Raw genomic sequence first — 23,256 nt, forward strand, 5'->3', positions numbered from 1 at the left:
CAAAATGCAAGAGCACTTATACCTCCCCAAACAAAACTCTACAAAACTATATTTCGAAAAAGCTGCATTTAAACACTTGATTATCGCATTAGTGTCAACTGTGACTGTTCTTGACACGTTTAATCAGACTGTTTACCTAAGCCAACCGGGGTATGAACATCTGCAGGTTTGATGTTAAATCATCACCTGGCTAGGTGTTGATGTAAGAGGTCGTATCATGGACCGTGGCCGCCTATTGAATGCCATTTAGCCTCCACGTGAATCTTGTGTGTGCAAATACAGTTATGCAGGTTGGCACACACCTATAAAGGAATGCCTTTCAAGTCTGGGGTGCCCGAGCGAAATCTCTTCAGTAAATGCACCATCCCAAAATATCTGCATGTGAGTCAATCGCATTCATCCATGCTAGGACGATACTTCTCTGTCAGTGTGGCCCTCTCACATTGAATTACTGTCATAGCTTCCTTGATGACTCTCTTCAGGTGATAAAAGAGGTGTTGATGTAACCGCATCTGGCAGGTTTGTCGGATTTTTGTGGAGATTGAGCTCTCACCAAAGTCTATCGAAGCCCCGACGGCTTCAGATCATGTCCCGATTAGCCGATTTGGCGCAATGCAATTAGTTGAATGTGCGGGAGAAACGCTCGAGATTGTTGACAAAACTTGAACGCATTCACAGAGGGAAGGGTGGCTCTACAGAACATCTGCTCCTTGGCGTGAAAGCAGCAGGGTTTTTCCTGAGCGTCTCGCCCAAGGCTTGTTTTTGAAAGCTTTTGATTGATCACAAGGATTTAAGGTGAAATCCCGCGCAATTTCAAAACAAATCATGAAAGACTTGTACAACGCGCCACAAAGATGCTCAACGCTGAAGGCGAAAACACCTTGACAAAAAATTTACTTCTTGGTTGCTAACAATTTTCATTTTGACTCTCTTCTTTCATTTCCACACACTCGTACACGTAATTTGGGTGTCGTCGGTGCGGTTAAGACCCCGCAGCGACTGAAGGCAATTTTCACGTAACTTCAGAAAACCTGCCCAACTGGCTCTGAAAAACCCTTCAAAGGAGGGGCAGGTTTTTTTATAATGTACAGTAGAACTCAACGATACCTGTGAGCACATGTATGTTCATAATCTTTATTTCAGCGTATTGTCTTTGCTGTTGTGTAGAATTCTTTCTATTATGATGAGCTGACAACTGACAACAACAGTCTGTTCCAAAAGGGACATTGGTAGAAAGGAATTTCCCTGAGGACAAATCCGTATAGGCTTGGTGAGCTGAGACTGTCTGTGGGGTGTACAGCAAGTCTGCTGAAGCTCTGAGGTAATGTTTGTCTCTGTCTCCCTTCAAGATAAACCTGTCGTCAGGCGACCTGTTACATTCTCGCTGTGTATTCCCGTTTTATTTCTCAATCAGCGAGGCAATCTATCACAAGAGTCCAAATCAGGAGGAATAATAGTCTTTAATGTCCAGTAAGATGGATTCTTACTAGTACCGCTTGCTAACTGTAGGTGGAGATGGCCTCCTTTACCGGCGTCAAGTCACTTGATGCTGTTTGGACCTCCCTCCATTGTATGAACTAATTTTGTGTTGCTTTTGAGTTACTTTTAACAAAACAAACATTTGGATTACTGTCCTTGGATTTGAATTTGGAGTCAGCCAGCCTTCTCTGAAATGTCTCCACTTTCTCCAAAAAGTTGCTGCTCTCGCTGCTCACCTCCTGACTGAAGCTGGTAGGAAAGAGAACGTGGCTCAATTTCTGGCTTCCCTTAATTGGCCTCCTGTACATTTTGGAGTTAATTTTACTATTTGTTTAGTTATCTTTAATTTTACCTCCGAGCAGAGGTCAGCGGACAAAACACGGAGCCTTAGAAGGACCTCCAGTTAGGCAATATGAAAACACTTTTTTTATTCTTTGGATTTTGACTCAGCATGAGACTCGGTGTTGTTTTAGTATTTTATTATGTTTACTGTTTTTATGTTATTATTTTATACTTCCCACTGTCTTTGTTTTTTTATGCCTGATTATTACTTTATGTACACCACATTATACGTACGTGGCTGTGGTTGTTTTTAAAGTGTGTCATAAAAAAGTTCAATTAGGTTGAGATGAGCGGCATACTCTTGACTTGAATACTTAGCGGACAAAATGATAATCAGATCAAACTTACTTTTGTTGCCTCTAAAGAAGAAAAACCAAACAATTTCCCAATTTTCTTTTCAGATTTAACATAGCAGAGAAGAGACAGTCCCATTTGTCTATCTTGAGGGCAAACGATAATCATAAATCAACCTACTGTAGATGTAGAGGCTCTCCAAAATGACGAAAGACAAAGTGAAAGTGAGCGTCTCTTGATTGTGTCGCTTTCTTTATGCCGCTTCCCTTTTGTGCTATTCTTTATCTCATTACCATCACTGAAGCTGACCTCAGAGCAGAGCATCCAGCTGTGCGCCCCTGCCCTACAGACAAACCTTTGCCCCGCTGCTGAACCGCAGGATCATCTAGCACTGCCACGGCCTCATCTTGCAACTGTCACCGAATGACCTCGGTGACTCGGAGGCCACTCGGGGGCATTTTACATGACCGCTCATTTTAATTCCTATGAGAAACTAATTACTTTAGGTACGACCTGAGATATTATCTGTCGGACATCTTTGTTTACACCCAACACTGCCTGCTATTTATAGGCACTCCGAGAAATAAAACCTGAGCACGTGTAAACATTTTAATCATCCGCATTTAACGTTGCAGAGCAAAAGTTCTGTGCGTAGCCGCCTCTTGATTCAGTGTCAGGAAATGAAAGGGCGATAACGTGCTTGAAAAGGTTTGCGGCACTGACTTCAAAACACTTTGGTCACCAGCATTGTGGGATACATATCAAAAGGAGCACTTTCAGGTATCTCTTTACGTCTTTGGGTTGAAAGTGAGGGTGTTCCCACATCTTGGCAAGGCATGAGTGGAGCAAAGGCAGAAGATTAATGATATAATAGCTCTGACCACATGGTTTAGTTATTTAAACTGGCAGCACCAGCTCAAATTGTTTCATGGCTTTCTGCAATGATACATTTGGAGCATGTCTGGACAGGTTGGAAGATGCTGGAGGAGAGAAGTCATTGGAACTCCTTCTGAACTGCTCAGCTTGGAAGCTATGACACCATCAGGAAAGTACACCACTGTTGACTTCCCGGCGACTTGTTTGTGCACCCTTTCATTGTTGACGCTTGCCTCCTGCATCACTGCAAAAGCATGAAATTCATATTATATATTTTAAATATGATTTTTTTTCAACTTCCAATTATTGCTAGGGCGGAAATGGAGGTTAAAATGTTTTTCTGATTCTTTTTTTCTACTTCGAATATTTACCAGGAGGAGAATGGAGGTTTAAATATCTTTTTATGATTTTTTTTTTCTACTTCCAATATTTACTAGGCAGAGAATGAAAGTTCGTCAATATTTTCTTTTTCTAAAGCTTTACACTAATTGAAGATTTCTCATTAAAAACTGTCATCTTGAGCAACCAGGGCTACGAATTCTCTGGAAGGCCTTAGGAATTGAACTGAGCATGTTGAGCATAGGAATGTGGGTGGCTGTCTGATGACGATCAGCGATGTTGCCTATAAGCATCCGCAGAGGTCCGTAGTGAGTTTGCTGTTTTGATTCTAAACATCCCGTGTCATAACGCCGGAGACATTGGAGGATTACTGTAAGCTTAGCTCAGGTGCCGTCCTGTGCAAGAGGGGAGGGGCGGGGCGGGTATGAGGGCCCCCTTCACTTAGCCCTTATTCCTTAATGAATAAAACAGAACAGCATCATTCAAATACGTTCTGACAAAAGGGGCCAGTCCAAGTTCTCATGTCATTTCTTAAACACACAGCCATGCTTGTTTTCAGAGCGTTCAAAGGCTGCACAACAGGGCTGGTATGTTGCTTCAACTCATTATGAAAAGCTCCGAGACAATCCCCCCACACAGCTCTTTGTAGGTGCCTTAATGCCACTGACAATACCTTGAAGCTATTTGACCACTGTGTTTACATGCAAAAAATCAGATAGAGTATGGGAAGTCAGATAGACCTCGCAAGACCTTGTGCATCTCGCTTGCCGGGAGTGCAGATTGTCCACTATCTCTGGCTTCCATCTCCGTGCCTCAAACAGCGTTGCTGTTAAGAGAGTGCATGAATGAACTCCTGCAGCTCCTCACAGTATCTCTGGAATCACATAAAGACAACTTTGTGCTCTGCAATTTACTGTGCCGTGCTCAGGTGCTTGTGCATGTCTCAACCAGAGGCAAGACAAAAGTATGACTGACATAATCATGTGTCACAAGATTTATGGCGGAGAGAGAGAACCAAGTGGAGAAAGAAATGCGAGCGTGCGGTTTCTCGCTCCGCCTCCTCCTCCTTTCAATTATTGTCTTTCATGCGCTCCACTTGTTTGACTGAAGCGATGGCGGATGTTGACACATGAGCGGTCAATTAAATTAGATCACAGATGTATCTTTACAACGGCAGATTCGGTGAGCGTTTTAATATTTAGTAGCTCTGATGTTAACTACCAGCAAGGCTTCGTGGCTAAACAGTGCATAACTCTTCGGACCACTTCCAAAAACCAGCGTGTTTTGACAAACATAAGTGCTGCGAGGGAGAACCTCACAGTAACATGGATATTACACCCCTGAGCATCTTGGCATAGACTCAGTCCTGTTTTGGGAAAAACAGTGTTTGCAGTATAATTAGCATGTCAGTGATTGCGCGGGGCATGTAAAATCAAAGGAGGTGCCATTTTGTGGGGGATAAAGCCTCTGTGGCCTTTGTGCGGTTTCTGTTTTGTGCAGCTGCAATCGACAGTGGATCATTGGGAGCTAACCACAGCGTGTTTTTATTTATGACAGACTATTAAAAGACACTATTGAAGGTTTCATGGGGGAAACCATTGAAATTTTTAAGGATTTGAAGAATTTCAAAAGAACCCAAAAGTGTTCTGTTGCTTTAGAACAACACATTCGAAATAATGTAAGCAGCAAGATATTATTATTATTAATCAAAATACGCATTTGTTGAAACCCTTTATAACACCAGCGTTCCACAATCAACTGTTGACGCTCATATTCACACATTTTGAATGCCGCAAGCAATAGTGAGGACATACAAAACACTCCGTTGTGTACGCGTTCATTGGGTAATGTGATGCATGCAAAACTTTATCTTAGGGTTAACCTGATATTCCTAAGCTTACATGAAGCTTTTGTGTGAATATCATGAGCGGCTTTTGTCAAAAGTGACAAGCCTTCGTTATTGTTTCCATCGTTCTTCCTCCGGGGCGGTTGGCAAAGACACACGATATGGCCAAAACACTAAATCAACCCGAGGAAATTGCTAAGAAATGCAACAAAGGTGAAACCTTTACATGCTCCATTTATCTGTCCTGAAAAATGAGCGGGAGCAGGTTTTCCATCAAGACCTCAAGTCGGTCTCTGTTCCACTCCCATGCCGATGAGAGTGGAATCCGTAACGACCGTGGGCTCCGGCATCGTTAACATTTCCCTGAAGCGTCGGCCGGCCTCTCTTGGAGACTGCCCCGCATTTTCTGAGCACCGCTGAGGTTGTTGTAGCAACGAGTCGCTCAGAAGTGAATGAAGCAGATGTGCTAGTCATCTATCACCTGACAGCTTCCACTCCCCCAACTGAGCAAGCCATCACTGTGACATTTGGCCCAACTAGTCCCATCAATTACACTGGTACCCTGCTATTAGAGCACAAACACTTGTTCTCCTCTAACACGTTCAACCACTTCCCAGTCTGCAAGATGGGCCCTCAATTAAGACTGAATAACTTTCCCCCTCTCACACAGAACATCTCTTTCTTAGGCCGCCATTGTACACGTAGGCATTGCGACATGCGAGGATTTATCATCATGGTGATATCTGAATGACTGAGGCCGATTAATAATTAACTCCTGCGTTCATCTGATAGTTCAACTAATGATTAAATCGCAATTGATCACCATTTAATGGGTACGTAATGTTTGTAATAAAAGTTGAAGTATTAGATGATCACTTATACAGGGGAAGGAAACTTAAATGATAGTGGGGGCCAGAATTCTTTATCGGCGCTACTAGAGGGCCACATAGGACCACGCACTTTCTAACTAGCTATAAGACAAATGTCAATTTAAATATGGACAAAACATATTCTTAATATTTCATTTTTCACAAAACATTTCTCAATGTATGCATAAAATGATGACGCCTTTAACAAAAACAATTGAAAAGAACCACATACTGGTATTTTTTTTCTTTAGGGACAAAAAAAAAATCAAGCATGGCACACAACTGTTGAACAATCAACCAAAATGAAGCGCAATTGTGCTTTTTTTTCCCCACAAAAATCAACTCATTCAAAATTTCAATATTGTTTGGGTACTGTGTTTGTGCTGCATCTAATTCCAAATCAGCAAAATTACGCACATTGTAGTAGAGGGCAGTACAACTAAATTATGTCTGCCATCTAGAGGTGAAAGGTGATATCACATCTTAGAATTATACGCCACCATTTGAAGGGGATAAGGACTGGGTCAACCCACAAGTAGCCAAAATTCTCATACGATTGACGACCACAGAAATAAACCTCCAATATATGTTTTCCACGAAAACCGGGGTTTGTCCCCCCCCAAGAAAAGAAATAAACCATATTTTTAAACAATTGAAATTGAAAATCTACACAGAAGAGAATTTGGGATCCACTGCATTAGAAAAAAAATTATAGATCTATTTTTTAATGAACCAAGGGGCCATTCCTGTTATTGAGCATAAAATGGGAAATAATGTTTCGCAATGGTTTCCAACATTTTATGGTAAGATTATGACATTGCATTAAAGCAAAGCAAGTGCATCACTGAAAAAGTGTTTGTTAGACGAAACAAAAATGAAATCATGCTTAGTTGGTGTTATTCCGCTCCTGTATTCCATCAGTAGTAGTCATGAAATGCAGTAAACAACAGACACACAGAAACAGCTTCTATAACTCACACTACACAACCATGGCAGTGACAACAGGGGCAAACTTACATATAGATCCGCTTTTTACAGACAGGTGTCCGAGCTTAACGTTGAATATTATGCAACTGATATAAATAAGACATTCATACAAAAATAGGCTCTTACAAAATATACTCTATGAACCAATATTTACCAAAAGTGGAAAATGTGCCCGTATTTTTGAAGCTCTGACCTAAAAAAGAAAACGGAATTCTCAGGACTAGCAGCAAACAGGGGGCAAGACACAAGAGGGTCACAAGTTAATATGAGTGACTGATTCCTGGTGGATCCAAAAATCCAGTGTGTTAACAGTCCACGGTCCCTTTAATAAACTAAACCCTCCCAACATTTAGTTATTTGCGACCCAAAAATGGACAAAATCAGTAGTTCTTATCCAATAAATTAATATTAATTATCTCCATTCTATAAAACAGTATGTTAAATATTCCACATGGCTGAGTTATTCCATGTGTGAAAGACAGCAGTGTGCACGGCTCAGCCATCACGTATTCCGTTTCTCGGCGTCGCTGCGTGTCCCGTCCGTCTGGTCTTTGCGCTTCAGTTGCTCGCACGCAATGTGCAGTTTTTCCAGTGTTTCACCCGACCGACCCAAAGTCCGCACCCTAGCGACAGTTCCTCATGCAGCAACGGGATCCAGTAAGTCGGCGGAACCCAAAAAAAAGACACGCGTTCACGCCAACACGCATGCTAGCACCGTCCAATAAATATTTCTCATTTGCACGTGTACACTTCTGTCCTCTCACTGCACGTGTTGCACTTCACGTAGCAGCACCACAAGAACTTGCAGTTGCACTGCCACACTCTGGAGTACTGATGCGTGTTGTAGCCACGGCCGCAGCACATCAAGTCGCAGCCGCTGATGTGCTGCATCATAGTCTTGTTGCACACCCGCCCTTGTGTCCCCAAGCTGCCCGTCACCATGTCCGCCTCGCAGTAGTTAGGTGACTTGTCTATGTACACCAAGTCTGTATCCATGGGCTTCCGGTATGAATATGGCTTCTTGATCTTGAGGAATTTGGGGCGCTTGTTGCGGCTGGCTTTGACCGGTTCCACGTGCACCGCGTGGGCATATTTCTCCTTGAGAATGTAGCCAAGCTCGCGGAACTTGGGAAGTGTAGTCCAGCAGGTTTTGGTGGTGCAGGAGCCCGACACTCCATGACACTTGCATTCCAGTCGCATGTTCTTCTCCAGGACCTAGAAATACAACAAATGCTATCATAAAATATTATTTTATTCTATTATTATTATTATATTGTGGAACCCTGATGTGCTACAAAAAAGGGCAAACTTGGAAAGGTTTACCTCTGATATTAGTGACGGGTGCAATCATTTTTAAACTGAATTATTGATTGTCTACAATGTGCAACTCAGTGACAACTCGACAAGCAAGCAGCCTCCAGTTGGGGATTAAATGGAAGCCCATCGCATTGCCGCGTTATAACGTCCACACGGAAGCCAAAATAAAGTATCGGATGTCAGCCCCTGTGTGTGTAGTCACCACACAACACACAAATGTCAAGAGTGAGTATTCGAGGCGCAGAGTGACTGGGATTACTGCTAAAGCCTGGCCTGATGACAATGAGGAGCGCTATTGACTGCAACGGGAATTTTCTTAACAAGGTGAATGTGAGTTAGCTCGAGATAAGACTTTTCGATTTGGCAGCTCAAACTTGCGTCCAAATGTTCTTCCCTGAGCTTAAAACTCAAAAATACTTGATGAACTTGCCCGCTTCAACCACCCTAATCCATCAGTTGCCGTGTGACCAACACTTGTGACAGCTTTTGTCTGGAGGATCGGACTCGGGGAGCTCCTGCTCGGCGTCACTGCGTTTGATTAGCATAAATAAAGGAGGGGGGGGTTGCTATCAAAACACAGAGCCCCTTTATTAGCAAAACAGAACAAAACCCGCCGCTCAACGTTTCCTGGAAGACAAATTTGCTGTCCAGAAAAGCCAATTTGGATTCACGGCCCTGACGCGCACATAGAAAATGATCCGCTCGGGGCGATTGTGTGCGAGGTCTTTCAGGCGGCGAGGCGATGGACGTGTCGGTTGTGTGAATCAGGCTTTTCTGGCACACGGGAAAGGAAGAGGGGATATGAGTTAACCAAGCTCCTTTTTATTCTTCACCAGGTCCTCTTTGGCTGTTTGGCACGTCACTCCACTTGGTCTTTAACCTCTTAGACCGAATGGAGTCTCATTGTCACCCCGTGCTGAAAGGAGCGGGAGAACGCTATGTTTGTCCTCTTTGTATCCTGTCGCACAATTGTTGTCTGTCTTGGTGCCTCTTTGCTGCAAATGCTGTTTGTTTCTTGCCGAAAATGTAAGTATATCATTATTTTAGTCATGTCTCCGAGTAAGAATGAAGAAAGAGGCCATTGAATCACACTCATCAGTGCCGCGCCGTAGTGCACAAACAAGCTACCGATTTATCATTTTAGAGGGGCATTAGACATGTAGGTAATTGTAGAATACCCAACTGGCGAGGCACACTTTTTGGATAGTGTCCATGTGTTTTTTGTCCAGTCATTTGGGTTGTAATCAATCCTTCCCACTTTGACATTTCTTTTCCAAAAAAGTGACCTTCATTCCACAGATCCTTGGCAATGCTCACCTCCGCCACGACTTGGCAAAGGTTTCCGTATCGCTGCGGTTAAAAAAATAAAAAGGGGAGTAATGACTTTGAATCTTACCTTGCGTCCCACCTCATTATTATGGAGGTTCATGAGCGTCCTCGCGTTCTGCTTGACCTCCCGGGCATCGATAAAGACTTTGGAGAAGCCGAGGCCGTAGCTGATGTCGGCAGAGCAGCCTCCCCACTTCCATCCTTGGTCCCTGCTGTAGAAGCCCTGCTTCTCTTTGTCACAACTGCAGTCACTCAGGTTGCCCTGAGTGCAGGCGGCGGTGATGGCGTGGGCCACCCCGGCTGCGATGATGGCGTACGTAAAAGCCGCTTCTTTACTCCCTTCAAAAGCACAGAAGAAAATGCATTGGAGTAAGGAATGTGTTTTGGGTGTTCATTTTGCGGCTTAAAGTGGAATTTACTTTACAAAGAGTTTGAGGAAAATGCCATAACTTGGTTTAAAAGTGGTCAAAAGTCTCTGGGATGCATTTTGGCACTTGTCGACTGAAAATGACATCACGGTGCTTAAGGGCTCGGCTTGTGAATGGCACATACGGAGAAAATTGTATTTGGTCGTTACCAAAGCCCTTAGGTGCCGTGATGCCATTTTCAGGCGACAGCAAGGGGCAATAAAACACAAAATGGCCGCCCCCCTGAGATGGTTGCTGCTTAATTTATATTCCACAAAGCTGTGTTTAGAGTAGTATGGGGATAGAACATATTCATAAATATTTGTTTTACTTGACTTCTGCTTTAATTGTCTAATCAGCTTACATGCTTAGCTCAGTCGGTTTTGTTTTGGTTGTTTGTGTTACTTTGTATGTTTGTTTTGTATTTTGGGATTTTCATAAATGAATTCAATTAAGATGAACATAACAATAGCAGCATAAAGTATGTCATATCTTAAACTAAAGCATGTTTGTTCCACCAATCTTATGGACCACTAAGGCACATTCCAACGAAACACTTACTATTGTAATTATTCTAACAATATCACAATTTCTATTCAATGTTAAACGGGCTGTCACTTTTCTACCATTGCTACTGAGAGGGCTTGGTTTTAAAAGATCGATTTGAGATTATGAATTAACAGTATGTGGGTTGACATTATGATGTCAGTGACATATTCCTGAGGGGCTACAGTGTTTTGAAATCTGACCTGGAAACTGTCCTACCCGTGAACCAAAATGGCGGCTGGCAGTTTAGTCAACAGAGCAGCATGAATAAGAGGGCTGTCAGGAAGGGAACAGCTATTGATCCATTGTGAAATGACACATTCTGTGTAAACTCATAAGACATGAGCATCTCCATCCTGACGTTATCTCTACCGGGTCTAGTGAACAAATCATTTACACATACGGAAATATTGACAATTAACTAAAGGTTAATCTGAAAGAGTGTGACAAATCGTTTGGGGGGGGTGAAATATGAAACTCTCTAAAGAGGAGCCTTAAAAAATGCTTCAGTGGGGAATTGAACATTTGAGTTTGAATGTTTAAAATGAAAACCAGATTATGTCCATCAATATTTGCATAAAGAAGCTTTTTTTGTTCAGATCATCACTTTCTTTTGTGTCCCCCTGCCACCAAGCTCACCAGAAGCGCCACATACAGCTGGTATGTCTTGGCAGTGTGCCACCTTTCTATCTTTGAAGGAAAGATAGAAGAAAAAAAAATACCTCATATCGAGGCATAAATTATGTTGACATTTTTACAGACTTAAATGGGCCCCGGGCCAAAAAACAAGGTGTGCCGGTGCACTCAGTCACATCTGAGTGCAATGCTGTTCATTTTTCTTTGCCTGGGTCCTCCCAAAGAAACCGTAGGAGCCCTTCATATGATTGGAGTAAGTGATGGAAGATATCTTGGATTTAGTAGTGAAAATTTCCCTTTTCTTTCTAGTTAGGCCTCTTCTGAATAAGAGTATTCTTCAGGCTTAGCAATGCGATGCACCTTGCACGACCCACACTTCTTAAGAGAACAACTGCAAGCTACACAGCCCTACTCGGCTTTGCGCCAACAATGGCCTCCATTTGCAACCACTTGGCTTCTGGGTTAATCTGAACGGTGAAACCAATCTATTTGCTATGCCTGTCCAAATTGTGAACGCGGTGCAGACTTTCACGCCAACGCCGGCACTCTTGATTGGCTAAAACAACTTATTCATAAAAAGGACAGCTTGTCAAATGCCAGTGACAGCATGAGCAGGATTAGTTTTCCTTTCCATCAACAGCGGGCAAGATGGTGTCACACAGCTGGTGTAAGGCTACGAAGCATTGTGTAAAAATCAATTTGGAATTTTTTGTTTGTGTTACATTTCTGGTGACACCTTGTGATATTAAGCAACAATAAATTAGTGACAACCTGGTTTTGCTGTCTTGGAGAGTTTACACCATTTCATAAAACGTCAACAGCAAATATCCGATCTGTGATGGACATATCCGTCTCAATGGAGCCAACTAGTTTCTCTAATATGGTACTTCTCTCACTGTAACTTATACCCGTGGTAACATCTACGTCCCTTACAGTGGGAGCTGCAGCACCCATCAGCAGACAGGATAAAGACCACTCAAACTGGGTCTCATGAGAGTCGGCCTGGGATGAAAAGAAAGGCTGCAACTATGCACGAGCTTTGTTACAGTCTTGGCTCCATATACATGCTCTGTAAAAAGTCTGTATAGAGCAGCTGAGACCCCCCCCCCCCCCAAAAAAAAACCCCACACAATAACTTCCCATCTAAGCAAGCAGTTGTTTTGTGCCCCAAAATATAAATTGCACTTTCATGCTTTTCTCAGCATTGAGCGAATGAGCAAGAAATAATTAAGTAACAAGACTATTTAAAATGTTGGTATTAAAGATAAAGTGCACCAGCTATATTAGTTTACATTGCAGGTCGGGGGCGTTTGCTTCAATTGATATTACAATTCTTTACTTTTATTTAATATAACAGGAATTTGTTTATAGGCTCACGTCGGGAAAATAACTTTCACACAAGGCGCGCACAATTGCGCACAGACACGGACTATTTTTCTAATTGTTAACAAACATGAAGAGATAGCAACATACCCACTTTCAACTCTTTTCCGAAGACGGTCCTCTCGCCCAGGGCCGAGCAGTTCCAGCGGCCGTTTTTGAATTGGAACTGACACTCGTTGATGCCCATTTGCGCGCCCTCTCCGATGACGATAATGGCATCGGGGCGACTCTGGCAGATAATCCGTTGTCTCGGGGCCAAACCGGGGATTTTATTACAGATTATGCTCGCTCCGAGGGCCACCACCGACGAGAAGCCCCTGTGGAGGAAAAAAAAGATCAACCCTTAAGAAAGTTAAGAAGCAGGTGCAATTTGACTTCCAACATGGTTCCGTAAATAACACTTAATTACCAAAACCAGATACCGATAATGCCATTCAACAATTGTGTAAAAAAAGAAATCTTGGTTGTGATATTGCAAACAGGAGGCACAAAGTCGTGCTTTTGTAAGCGCAAAAACAGACAGGTATGAACAGACAACAGCTTGGCGCGTATCAAAACAAGCGCAGCTCACCCAATTTTCAGGTAAACAATTCCCAGACAAAGTAAAACTCTTAAAATCCAGCGCCGAGTTCTCCGACTCATCGCGGCCTCACTGTCATGCAATGACTGTTGGAGCTGAGGAGGAACTCGATTCGCTTAGACTCCGATCGATCACTGCACAGGTAACTCCACAGGGAAGTCCACAAGCGGGGAAAACATTTGGGGGAGTGAAAAAAACCAACACTTAAATTGCCAAGTCGAGCCAAAATCCCTTTAGGTGGCCCCTTCGTCGCCGGGCCCTGTTGTCATTGCGATGATGATGTCACCACAGGTAAGCCTCAGGTGGGGAACAAGTGCGATGGTCTAAATCTCACAGTTCTTGTGCTACCACCACGTCTCTGCTTTATATCACGCTCATCTCCGTGGGCGTGGCCGCGGGAGACTTGCATGGGGCCCCACGGAAGAATCTCTCTCTCTCTCTCTCTCTCTCTCTCTCTCTCTCTCTCTCTCTCTCTCTCTCTCTCTCTCTCTCTCTCTCTCTCTCTCTCTCTCTCTCTCGCTCTCTCGCTCTCTCGCACTCTCGCTCGCTCTCTATCTCTGTCAAATCTTTGCAAAGCTCATAGCAGGGTAATAAGTTAAAAAAAATATATATATGTATATATATATATATATATGAAGACCAACATTTAATATCTTAATCTGGTTAAGTGTTCATCAAATGTCTCTAGATGTTACTAATATGGTGGGCCATTGAAACATTTTGTACAGTTTGAACATTAACACTGCATTTTAATATAGGAAAATCAAAACTAAAATTAGAAAATAATTCAAATAAAATGTTCATTAAATGTTTGAGCGCAAACAATTGTTGTAATTGAATGCAAATGTCTTGAAAACTCAAAACTAGCCACAAGTGCGAATAGAATACGGAACCGAAATAGCAAGGCAACATGGAAACAAGCTCAAAAGAACTATCACCATGCAGAGCAGAGAAATAAAGCTATAGAAGAGAGTCATATAGAAGAGAGGAGCATCTGATCGATTTCCCATCATTTCATTGGCAATGGAATCAATGTAGTGTTGGAAAAGATCTATTTGAGTATATAAATGTAATTTTATGAAGACTGTAGGATGGCCAGGTTTACACTCAAAAACTCCTTTTATGTATTTTAAACTATTTAAACTTACATTTTCTGTGTTTAATCGGGTTTATCTTTTATTTGCGAGTGTATCCATTAATTATTTCATATACGGTCTCCCTTGGTATGTCGTGCAAGGAGGCGCTTGATTCCCGTTATGAGGGCGACATCTAGTGGTAAGATGACTCTCATGCACGGTGCACGTGATGTCAGACTTTTTTTTTTTTTTAATCGCTTTACAGGAGGTGAAAGTAAAACGTCACGTCAGTATGGACCCCCAGCACTTGCTAGACGATTGCCTCATTCATATATTTACATTTTTAACCGAGGAAGATTTAATCAGGGCTTCAAGCGTGTGCACGGTAAGGCGCGTCTATTATACGGAAGTAGTACTGACAACCAAAACACTCAAACTACGTTGTTTTCCAGGACTGGCATAATGCCGCCGAGACTCCGTGGTTATGGAGGTGAGTTGGTTTTTTTTGCATTTGCATTTCTAGTGAGCGCAGAAGCGTTTCATCAATGCGTTTAATCAATCTTATCAGGAGGATGTGCTTGCAACGATGGGGATTTTGTAGCCAGGCAGTGTTGGGGAGCCCTCGTGTCAATCATTCATGGAAGAAGTACTTTCTGCGACGATCTTATTTAGAGACGAAGATGAAGGAAGGTCGTACTGGAGGTTACACTTGCACGAGTCTTCGAGGCCACACAGGTCAGTGAAACACCTAAAGGCGATTTATAGCGGAAGTAGGAAAAGTACGCTCTTATATTCTGTACTTATCTGGAAGTGCAGATACAAAGGAAGAACAATAACGAGAAAAGTATTTGTATTTTATTACTTTCCACCACAGTTTTTCACAACTCGTTTGTCTTCCATTAGGGCAAATTATAGGCTTGGTCTACCTGCAGCGGAGCTCACCTCTGGGTCCTGACCTCTGGGAGACCCCAACTACAGTCTGCAGTGCTTCAACTGATGGTACAATTCGGGCATGGAACATCCAGAATGTCAGTGCACGGACAATCTCCAGAATTTGACCTGATAAATATGACCATTAGAGTTTATTTCATCTCAGGGTCAACAGGTGTGGTGCACTGCCAAGCAGAGTCCTTTATCGAGCATCATCAGTGACGAGCAGCGTGACTATGTCATCACAGCCGAATCTGGCGGTCTGATCAAGGTCTGGCAGGGTCAGACTGGCCAGGAGGTGACGTCCCATTCCGTTGGAACCACACACTGTACATTGCTCCAGTTTAATAAGGACAACGATTGGTTTCTGTCTGTAAGTAGCCTCCCTTTTTTTTTTTTTGTATGTTTAAAATAAATGATAATGTAATTTACATAACCCTGTTCATTTTTGGTCAAGGTTGGAACGAGTCAGGGTTCTCTGTGTACACTAGCCGGAATTGCTTTGACTAAAAAATCCAGTGTTATGGTATGTGACAGCTTTAATGTCAACATACTCCTGATTTCCCCGGACAAAAAATGGATCACAGCTGGCTCAAAGGATAATGTTGATTTAAGTCCAAAGGTACGCCTGATTTTGTTTTGTTTGAGAAATTGCTGTGATGAAATATTAATAATGCTTTGTTGGGTTTGGGGTATTGGCAGGTGATTTATGCTGACAGTTTGACCTCCCCGTGTGAGGACGAAGACCCACTGTGCCAGTCAGTGCCGGTCTGTGGCTGCCAGGCCGCCGTCTTCATCCCCACGCAGCCTGCCAGACTGGCCATGGTCCACTGCAACGAGCGCACTCACAACAAAGCACTCACTGTCTTCGATGTCAGCATTAAAAAGTCAAAGTACACGACCCAGATCCAAGGTGAGTAAAGGACAAAATGTGTCAAACAAGTAAGATAGGTCACATTTGGTGTGTGTCATTGAGAATAATTAGAGGTGTGTTTCTGTATAGCAGTAAAAATACTTTTGAGAATCATACAAGAGTCTATTGTCTAGGTACATCTGGAAGTAAAAAAAGTGAACTGACAAAAAAAAAGCTTTTCCCTTTAGTCCAACAGGTGGAGTCCTTTCTTTTGCCACTGAATAGCACGTCCTCTAACATTCTTCTGGAGGCGAAGGACAGCAACTCTATTGTGATGGCAGCTGATCGTCATCTGTGGGTGTATTCTCTGAAAGGTTCCTTGCTCGCCAGCTTTGAAGAGCACATGATGCCAATTACTTCTATTTGTGTGGTAAGATTTTTCTTAAAATGTCATTTTCTTTACAGTAATGTTAAATATGTTAAACACACCTCCACTAGTCTCAGCATGGTTTATGATGTCGACTAAAAATGACATCTTTGTTGACTTCCTCTTTAAAAGTTCCTATTCCATTGAAAAGTATGAATGAAAACAATAATGCAAGGTTGCAATATTGTGATTACAACGTTCACAGGACAGCTTTCGTGTGGTCACAGCATCTCAGGACCTTTCCTTGCGTGTACTGACCTGGAAACATGACAGAGACGGCGGGTCGACCTTGGAGAGTCGATACCACTTACTGGGAGGGTCGCACACTATGTCCAGGCGTGTTCCGACATTTAGATATCTATGCGGCAATACAAATGTGCCAAAATCTAATGGCGTGTCTCTGCTTTGTTTCCTGTGCTTTTAGAGGCTTCAGCCGCGTCTCCTGTGACTACTCCAGCATCGTTGGTGCTGTTGAAGGGAAAGATGGCAAAGATGTTTTAAAAGCTTACACGTTTACTTCCTGACCCCCCCCAAAAAAGCGGCAACGTAATCTTTTCGCACCACCTTCGAAAAAGAGGAATTTTTTGTTGATCGTAAATTATGCATGCTTTTATTCAGAGGTTTTGGGGGTTATTTACAAACGGATGACATGATACGCTAATGTGCATGATAACAAGACTGTGTAGGAATTCACTCGCCCTGGAGCTGAATGTGACAGGTCTTAAGGCAGAACATTGCATAAAAAAAAAAAGTTCTTCATAGGGTTAACTGTGCAGTGTGGGGATGAAGAAGTGCTAGGGCAGTACATGTCACTATTTGTGTTCATCTCACAACATCAAATAATAATAATAATTATGACAGAATAAATATTTTTATTATAAGGCACAAAGTGTCCCCTCCGTGTTTCCATACGTAGTATATTATCTACACTAAAGATCAAGGAGATGATGTAGGCTCTTCTGCTTTGCTGGCAACACATCTTATATCCTCGAGGACAAGCCGGAGGACTCTAGTCATGGACTCGTACACTTGGCTTCCGTCAGTGGAACTGCTTCCCATCTGTAGAAATGTGAAATCCATGTGACAATGTCGACAAAGAATTTGGACTGCGATTGTGGAGTGGAGCTATTATTCTTACCCAAGTAAAAGCCTTGATAGTACGATTCAGAAATGCAACTTCAACCTCTTCTGGCACGGCACTTAGTAATTGAGCCATACATTCCAGTATGCACATTAATGTTTCTTTGGGTGCCTGTGTGAATATTGAATGAAAATATAAGTGGCTGAAGATAAATAAGTCAATGTGTTCTGGATTCTGGTTGTCTTTACCTGGCCAAGTGTGTTGAAGAGAGTTTGAGCATCGGCGTTTTCAGGCTTCAGGGCCATGGTGTCCTGGAGGGAGAAGACTGGCTCCTTAAGCTGCTCTAACCATGCCCACATCAGACCTGTGAGGATAAAGGGATCGCGCTCCATGCACAGCCTTTCCCATGCACCGCCTTGATTCAGCTCTGCCTGCAAGCACAGATTATCAAAGCAAGTTAACCTCATGTGAAATATTAAATTGGTAGCAAAATCACTTTCAGACACCTAGACATCATTTTAAAAGCAATTATCTTGAATAGAAATGTCAACAATTGTAATTTTTTGGGGGTAATTTCAATGAGTCAAAAATCAAATTGAGGTAATTTCAACAATTTTCGGACTATTACTCGCACCGGAGTATAAGTCGCACCCGCCATAAAATGCCCAAAAAAGTGAAAAAAAAAAACCATATATGTGTCTATAAGTCGCTCCTGAGTATAAATCGCCCCCCCACCCAAACTATGAAAAAACCCGCGACTTATAGTCCGAACATTACGGTAAATCTTTTTTTGGGCACACCATGTATGATCACACTAAATTGATCCGGGTCAATTACCTGCCAAGTTAACACCTTGTTCCTTTGCTCTTCTGCCCCATCCATAAAAAGGTCAACCGCCAGAGCTTGAGCCACCAACAGTCTCCTGGCCTCCAGAGACAACTCAGACTGCAGAGTGATGTACGGCACCTCCGACTGCTCCTCATCTCGAGACTGAGACTTACTCACGTTTTCTGCCAATTCCTCCCTCTGCTCAGCCTTCAATCTGGAGAGCATGCTATCTTTTTGGTGCGGGCCGTTGTGTCCGACGGACCCGCTTCGTTGGATGGGCATCTGCTTGACTTTCTTCAACAAAATAGAGCCATTCTTTTCATCATTTTTGACCTGCCAGAGTGATCCTCTTGAGCTTGAGGAGATGTCGGTCGTATTACTATTCCAACTCTTCCAATGGGTGACCAGTTGGCCGGGTTCAGACGGGGAAACGGGCCTGGCCACATTACCTTGCGAGAGCGAGCCCATGGGTTGTGTAAGGAGGTTGAGCTGCGAGCCCAGACGCCGTAGATCGGACTCGCTGTAACTAAGACTCTTGCGATGGTAGAAGATGGGTGGTTCGTGAAAATGCCGAGGTAAGGTGGGGGAACCTGGCAAACGAGGTTCCTTTGTGCACAACTGAGGTCCGAGCTTTTCAATGATGCTCAGGGTCATCTCAATATCATGGATGTCCGGCGCCTCCAAAATGTCCTCCTCAATCACTTGGCGATTCTCCGCGATATCCAACAGCAGCCGGGACACCAGTTGGATAATCTTCGGCAGGTACCTCAATTCTTTCCTCTCTGGGCCATGCAGAATGTGTCTCTGACGATTGAGGTACTGAGTCAAGGTGACAGGTTGGGATCGAGGCTCAGTACAAGAAAACACACTCCTTAAGGGCGTGAGGAACTGGACGAACTCACGGACGCAGCTCAGCTGACTGCGCATCTGGATGGAGCCGGGTCGTTTGGCTCTAACATATAAAATAGCTTGATTGGCTGTCATCCTGGTGGCATAGGCCAAAAAACATGCCATCAACACACCTAGGAAAAGGAGGAAAAATGTTCTTTTGACACCATCGGGAAAGGTTACAGACTAGTGAACGTTCCAGGTGCAGCTCTACCTGTTCTCCCAAGACCCGCATGACAATGCACAGCTATCTTCCCCTCCTGCAGAGCAAAGGCCATGACTTTCACAATGTCCAAGATTGTAGTAAGGTTGGCCACTCCATAGTCACTCCAACCAAAGTTGTAGAAATAAACTGAAATCATACACGATGAGACGTGAGTAGCATTATCGACTCGTGCAAAATCAAGAAAGCACTTACTGTTATTTTCCATAAAGGCCTCTGGATTGTAGGAGAAACCGCTCTCGGGCTCCAGAGGGTTACCGCAACTTGCATGCTCGCCGGGTATCTGAAGGTTGATCACTGTTTTGATGCCATTCCTTGAAATGAACACACACTCCTTGTCAGCAAGTAGTGTGAGGTCATACTGCTCGGAGCGAAAGTTGCACAAACCTTCTGAACTGCTCGATAATGTTATACTTTTCAATGACTTCAGTCGAGGGCCTGGACATTGCGAGAAGATGTTCAGTCACCCTAAAAAAAAAATAGACACGGACGTAAAATACCATGGCAGTAAAAGAAAATACTTTGCACTATATTGACTGAGCGTTTAGGTGGGCGTGTACCATGACGAGTAGAGGCCTTTGATCGCCTGTTGGTCGTCACGCCAGTAATTTGGGTTGTCATACTTGCAGCCTTGACCTCCACAGCCGATCGAACATTGCATATGTGCCGGAATGACATAGCGGATCGCCTCTCCAAATATAGTGTAATTTGCCCGGGGAGCTCTCACTACACAAAAGGAACATCAAGCAAACACATCAACGAATCACAACAGAGAAAGAGGCATCGGTTACTCGTTCGTATGAGTAGTTAATAGTTGAACATATCACATATCCACAAATAGAGCCAAAGTGGTTAATCTTAAACACCTAAATGATTAAGCTCATGTTCACTGGAATCTAATCTTTGTGCGGCATCACATGCCCGTTATTCATAAGGCACATTCCAATACATGACAATTTAGCTACTTAAAGATAATATGCAAAATGTAGCAATTAGAATCATTTACTGAATTCCATCAGAGCACCCCCATGGGACCTTTCATGAAACGCCATAAGAATCTCCCCTTTGGCCGATGTCCACAGTCATAGCAGAGCCTGAACACACAAATCCACCAGTTGGAGCCAAAATTACAGGATCACAAAACTGAATCCTTATGCTCAAGATATGTTAAGCATGAATTAATCAATAATCAAATATTTACCTGTAAGTGACTCTCAGGTGAGCACCATCTCAATGCTCAAATGCCCCGAAGCTGCCGAAATACGGGACATCAACCTCCCTGGCTCTGACGTTATCGCTCTCTCTTTGGACCTGTGGCAAGTCAATCCTTTGGCCTCGCTTGATTTAATTCACCTGAGATTATCTCCGTGTGTCAGTGTGGGCCCATCCGCTCGGATATTGCGGTCTCTCAAAATCTCCACCTCACCGAGATGGCAAGTCCAGTGCAGGAATAAGGAATGTTAAAGAGTTTGGAAACGTAGGGGAAGGTACTGGCTGCGTAAAGACACGGGTTGCTCAGGTTCTTCTCTTATTCTTAGTCTAGAGTGGGATAGCGATGGGCTATTCCTGTCTCTCCAGGGATTAGATTTCTAATCTTATTACTGTACCACCATTAAATAAAGCACTCACGACGCAACAAAAATCATACTAACGTCATCATCTTTGCCTTTTGCGTTGCAATCTTCTAATATAGTCATATGTGCAATTACTTAAAATATATCATTTATAGATTACATAGTCAAGTCATTATGTCCATGTTTTTATGCATTTTTCATCGTTTTGTGACATTGAGCGTCTTTGGGTTCTTGAAAAGCGCTATACAAATCTAATGAATTATTATTATTATTATTATTATTATTATTTCTGATAGCAATATGATGATGCTCTGTAAATAGTGGTAGTTTACACAAAAGATGGTTCAGTTTAATTTAGTTTAATAAAACTTTATAATTTAACTCGATCGGATTATGATGTCGACTATTTGGGATAAAACCCAAAACCTATAAAATCACTGCAAAGAAAAAGATCATAATCTCATTTGGATTAGAATCTAAAAACATCTTAATTTACGAACTCGATATTAATTTAATTAATTGATTTTACACCAAATCATTATAGGAAATTTACGCTTTAAAATAGTGACATATCATTAAGGTTGCAAATATTAAAATTTCTCCGACTCGTATTAAAGCCAAGAACAAAGTGTAAAATATTTAATATTAAATTCTGATTACTTAATTAGAGAACAGATATTTCTTAAATGGTCCATCTATCTATCTATCTATCTATCTATCTATCTATCTATCTATCTATCTATCTATCTATCTATCTATCTATCTATCTATCTATCTATCTATCTATCTATCGTTCTATTCTATCGTTCTATTCTATCGTTCTATCTATCTATCTATCTACCTAAAGTCTACCTGTCTACCTACCTGGGCACAGTACGCGCTGAATCGTACGTAAACCTCACCGCCATATTGCATGTGGCAGTGTATAGCGCTAGGAGATAAATGCTAAATCCCATTTCTTGTTTTGCAACCTCCTCGTTCTTTGATCCCCGCTTCTCGCTCATCTGTTTGCATGGTATATCCTCCATCCGGAGATCCCATCAAGGGATCGATGAGAACAACACAGCAGTCCGCAGCGCAGAGAGACAAGCCTTAGAGAAATCATACGCGTCTCTCGATGTCGTCATTTCATGGAGACGTCGTTTAAAGATGATGTCACGCCTTTGAGAAGGAGAAAAACAACCGTCTCCATGGCAGCACAAAGCCACTTTATGCGTTATGTTTCGGCGGGGTTATGTAAAATGTGATCAGTATCATTTTTCACAACCGATCATACATAAAGCCGATCATGCGTGGATTATTTTACCCTTCCACAGCCCATACTTGTGGCTACTCTAATCAAAAAGGCTTACCCAAATTTAACAATTTAAATAAATAATTTTATTACAATTGGAACTAAAGTCCGGTGATTCTCAGCGATTCTGCCGTACGTGGCACAATGGTGTTCCGTGAGAAAAATCTATTGTCAAATATTTTGACAAAAATAAAATTATTTATTAATAAAAACGCTGTTTTTCTTAATTTATCCAAGATAATCCGAACAGGCAAAATAAGTAATTGCTCTTCTACTAGATGACAAAAGCTACAAAATTCTCTGTGCTCCATGGTTGATCGATATATGTACGTCAGCTTGGCACTATTAGGTGCAAATATTTCTAGTAAACAGACAAAAAGTGACATCTGAAGTTTTGTGGGTCTTTTAGTTTTCCGAATATTTTAGTGAGTATCTGATTGGGTGAATGACATGCTTAAACGTAATGCGTCGTACATGGGTAACGAACGGATATGCCACATCCAATATGGCGGACACATTGACGTAAATTCAAAGCTTCTCTTTATTCATTTCCTTTAGGAATATTTGTCCTGTATCAAGGGACATACATGGAAAACAAGCTATCACATAAAACCATTGCATAAAAATACCACGATAACCCAACACACATTATAATTCTAGTGCATCCATCACCATTCATTAACACTTTATCGTTGTTGTGGATTAACTTGGATGACTGAAGAACACGTTTTCTATCTGTTTTATTTGCGTAGTGTAAACTAAGATCGTAGCAACAGACCAAGCCACCCAAGGGGGACGGACGCCTTGCGTACATGTCTTCAGTTTCGTTATCGTCATATCGTATTCAACTGG

General features: G+C 42.4%; 3 protein-coding genes across 3 annotated transcripts; 1 reads left to right on the top strand and 2 right to left on the bottom strand.

Moving 5' to 3' along the window:
• Positions 1-6,829: 6,829 nt before the first annotated feature.
• Positions 6,830-13,594, bottom strand: wnt7aa (wingless-type MMTV integration site family, member 7Aa). Its single transcript, XM_061264161.1, has 4 exons — positions 13,222-13,594; positions 12,741-12,967; positions 9,746-10,017; positions 6,830-8,247 (listed from the first exon to the last, which is right to left on the bottom strand). The coding sequence occupies exons 1-4, from the start codon at positions 13,290-13,292 to the stop codon at positions 7,765-7,767; spliced, it is 1,053 nt and encodes a 350-aa protein (XP_061120145.1). The 5' UTR covers positions 13,293-13,594; the 3' UTR covers positions 6,830-7,764.
• Positions 13,595-14,531: 937 nt separating this feature from the next.
• Positions 14,532-17,822, top strand: fbxw12 (F-box and WD repeat domain containing 12). Its single transcript, XM_061264171.1, has 10 exons — positions 14,532-14,691; positions 14,759-14,796; positions 14,875-15,041; positions 15,210-15,334; positions 15,403-15,609; positions 15,694-15,858; positions 15,939-16,149; positions 16,338-16,519; positions 16,722-16,854; positions 16,943-17,822. Exons 1-10 carry the CDS (start codon positions 14,536-14,538, stop codon positions 17,038-17,040), a joined length of 1,482 nt encoding a protein of 493 aa, XP_061120155.1. The 5' UTR covers positions 14,532-14,535; the 3' UTR covers positions 17,041-17,822.
• Positions 17,082-22,240, bottom strand: ptpdc1b (protein tyrosine phosphatase domain containing 1b). The gene is made up of 10 exons (XM_061264154.1): positions 20,738-22,240; positions 20,543-20,630; positions 20,097-20,262; positions 19,924-20,004; positions 19,732-19,850; positions 19,528-19,665; positions 18,435-19,447; positions 17,846-18,028; positions 17,655-17,768; positions 17,082-17,575 (listed from the first exon to the last, which is right to left on the bottom strand). Exons 2-10 carry the CDS (start codon positions 20,586-20,588, stop codon positions 17,453-17,455), a joined length of 1,983 nt encoding a protein of 660 aa, XP_061120138.1. The 5' UTR covers positions 20,589-20,630; positions 20,738-22,240; the 3' UTR covers positions 17,082-17,452.
• Positions 22,241-23,256: the final 1,016 nt, after the last annotated feature.

This window comes from Syngnathus typhle, linkage group LG2 (genome assembly GCF_033458585.1).
Source record: "Syngnathus typhle isolate RoL2023-S1 ecotype Sweden linkage group LG2, RoL_Styp_1.0, whole genome shotgun sequence".
Lineage (NCBI taxonomy): Eukaryota > Metazoa > Chordata > Actinopteri > Syngnathiformes > Syngnathidae > Syngnathus > Syngnathus typhle.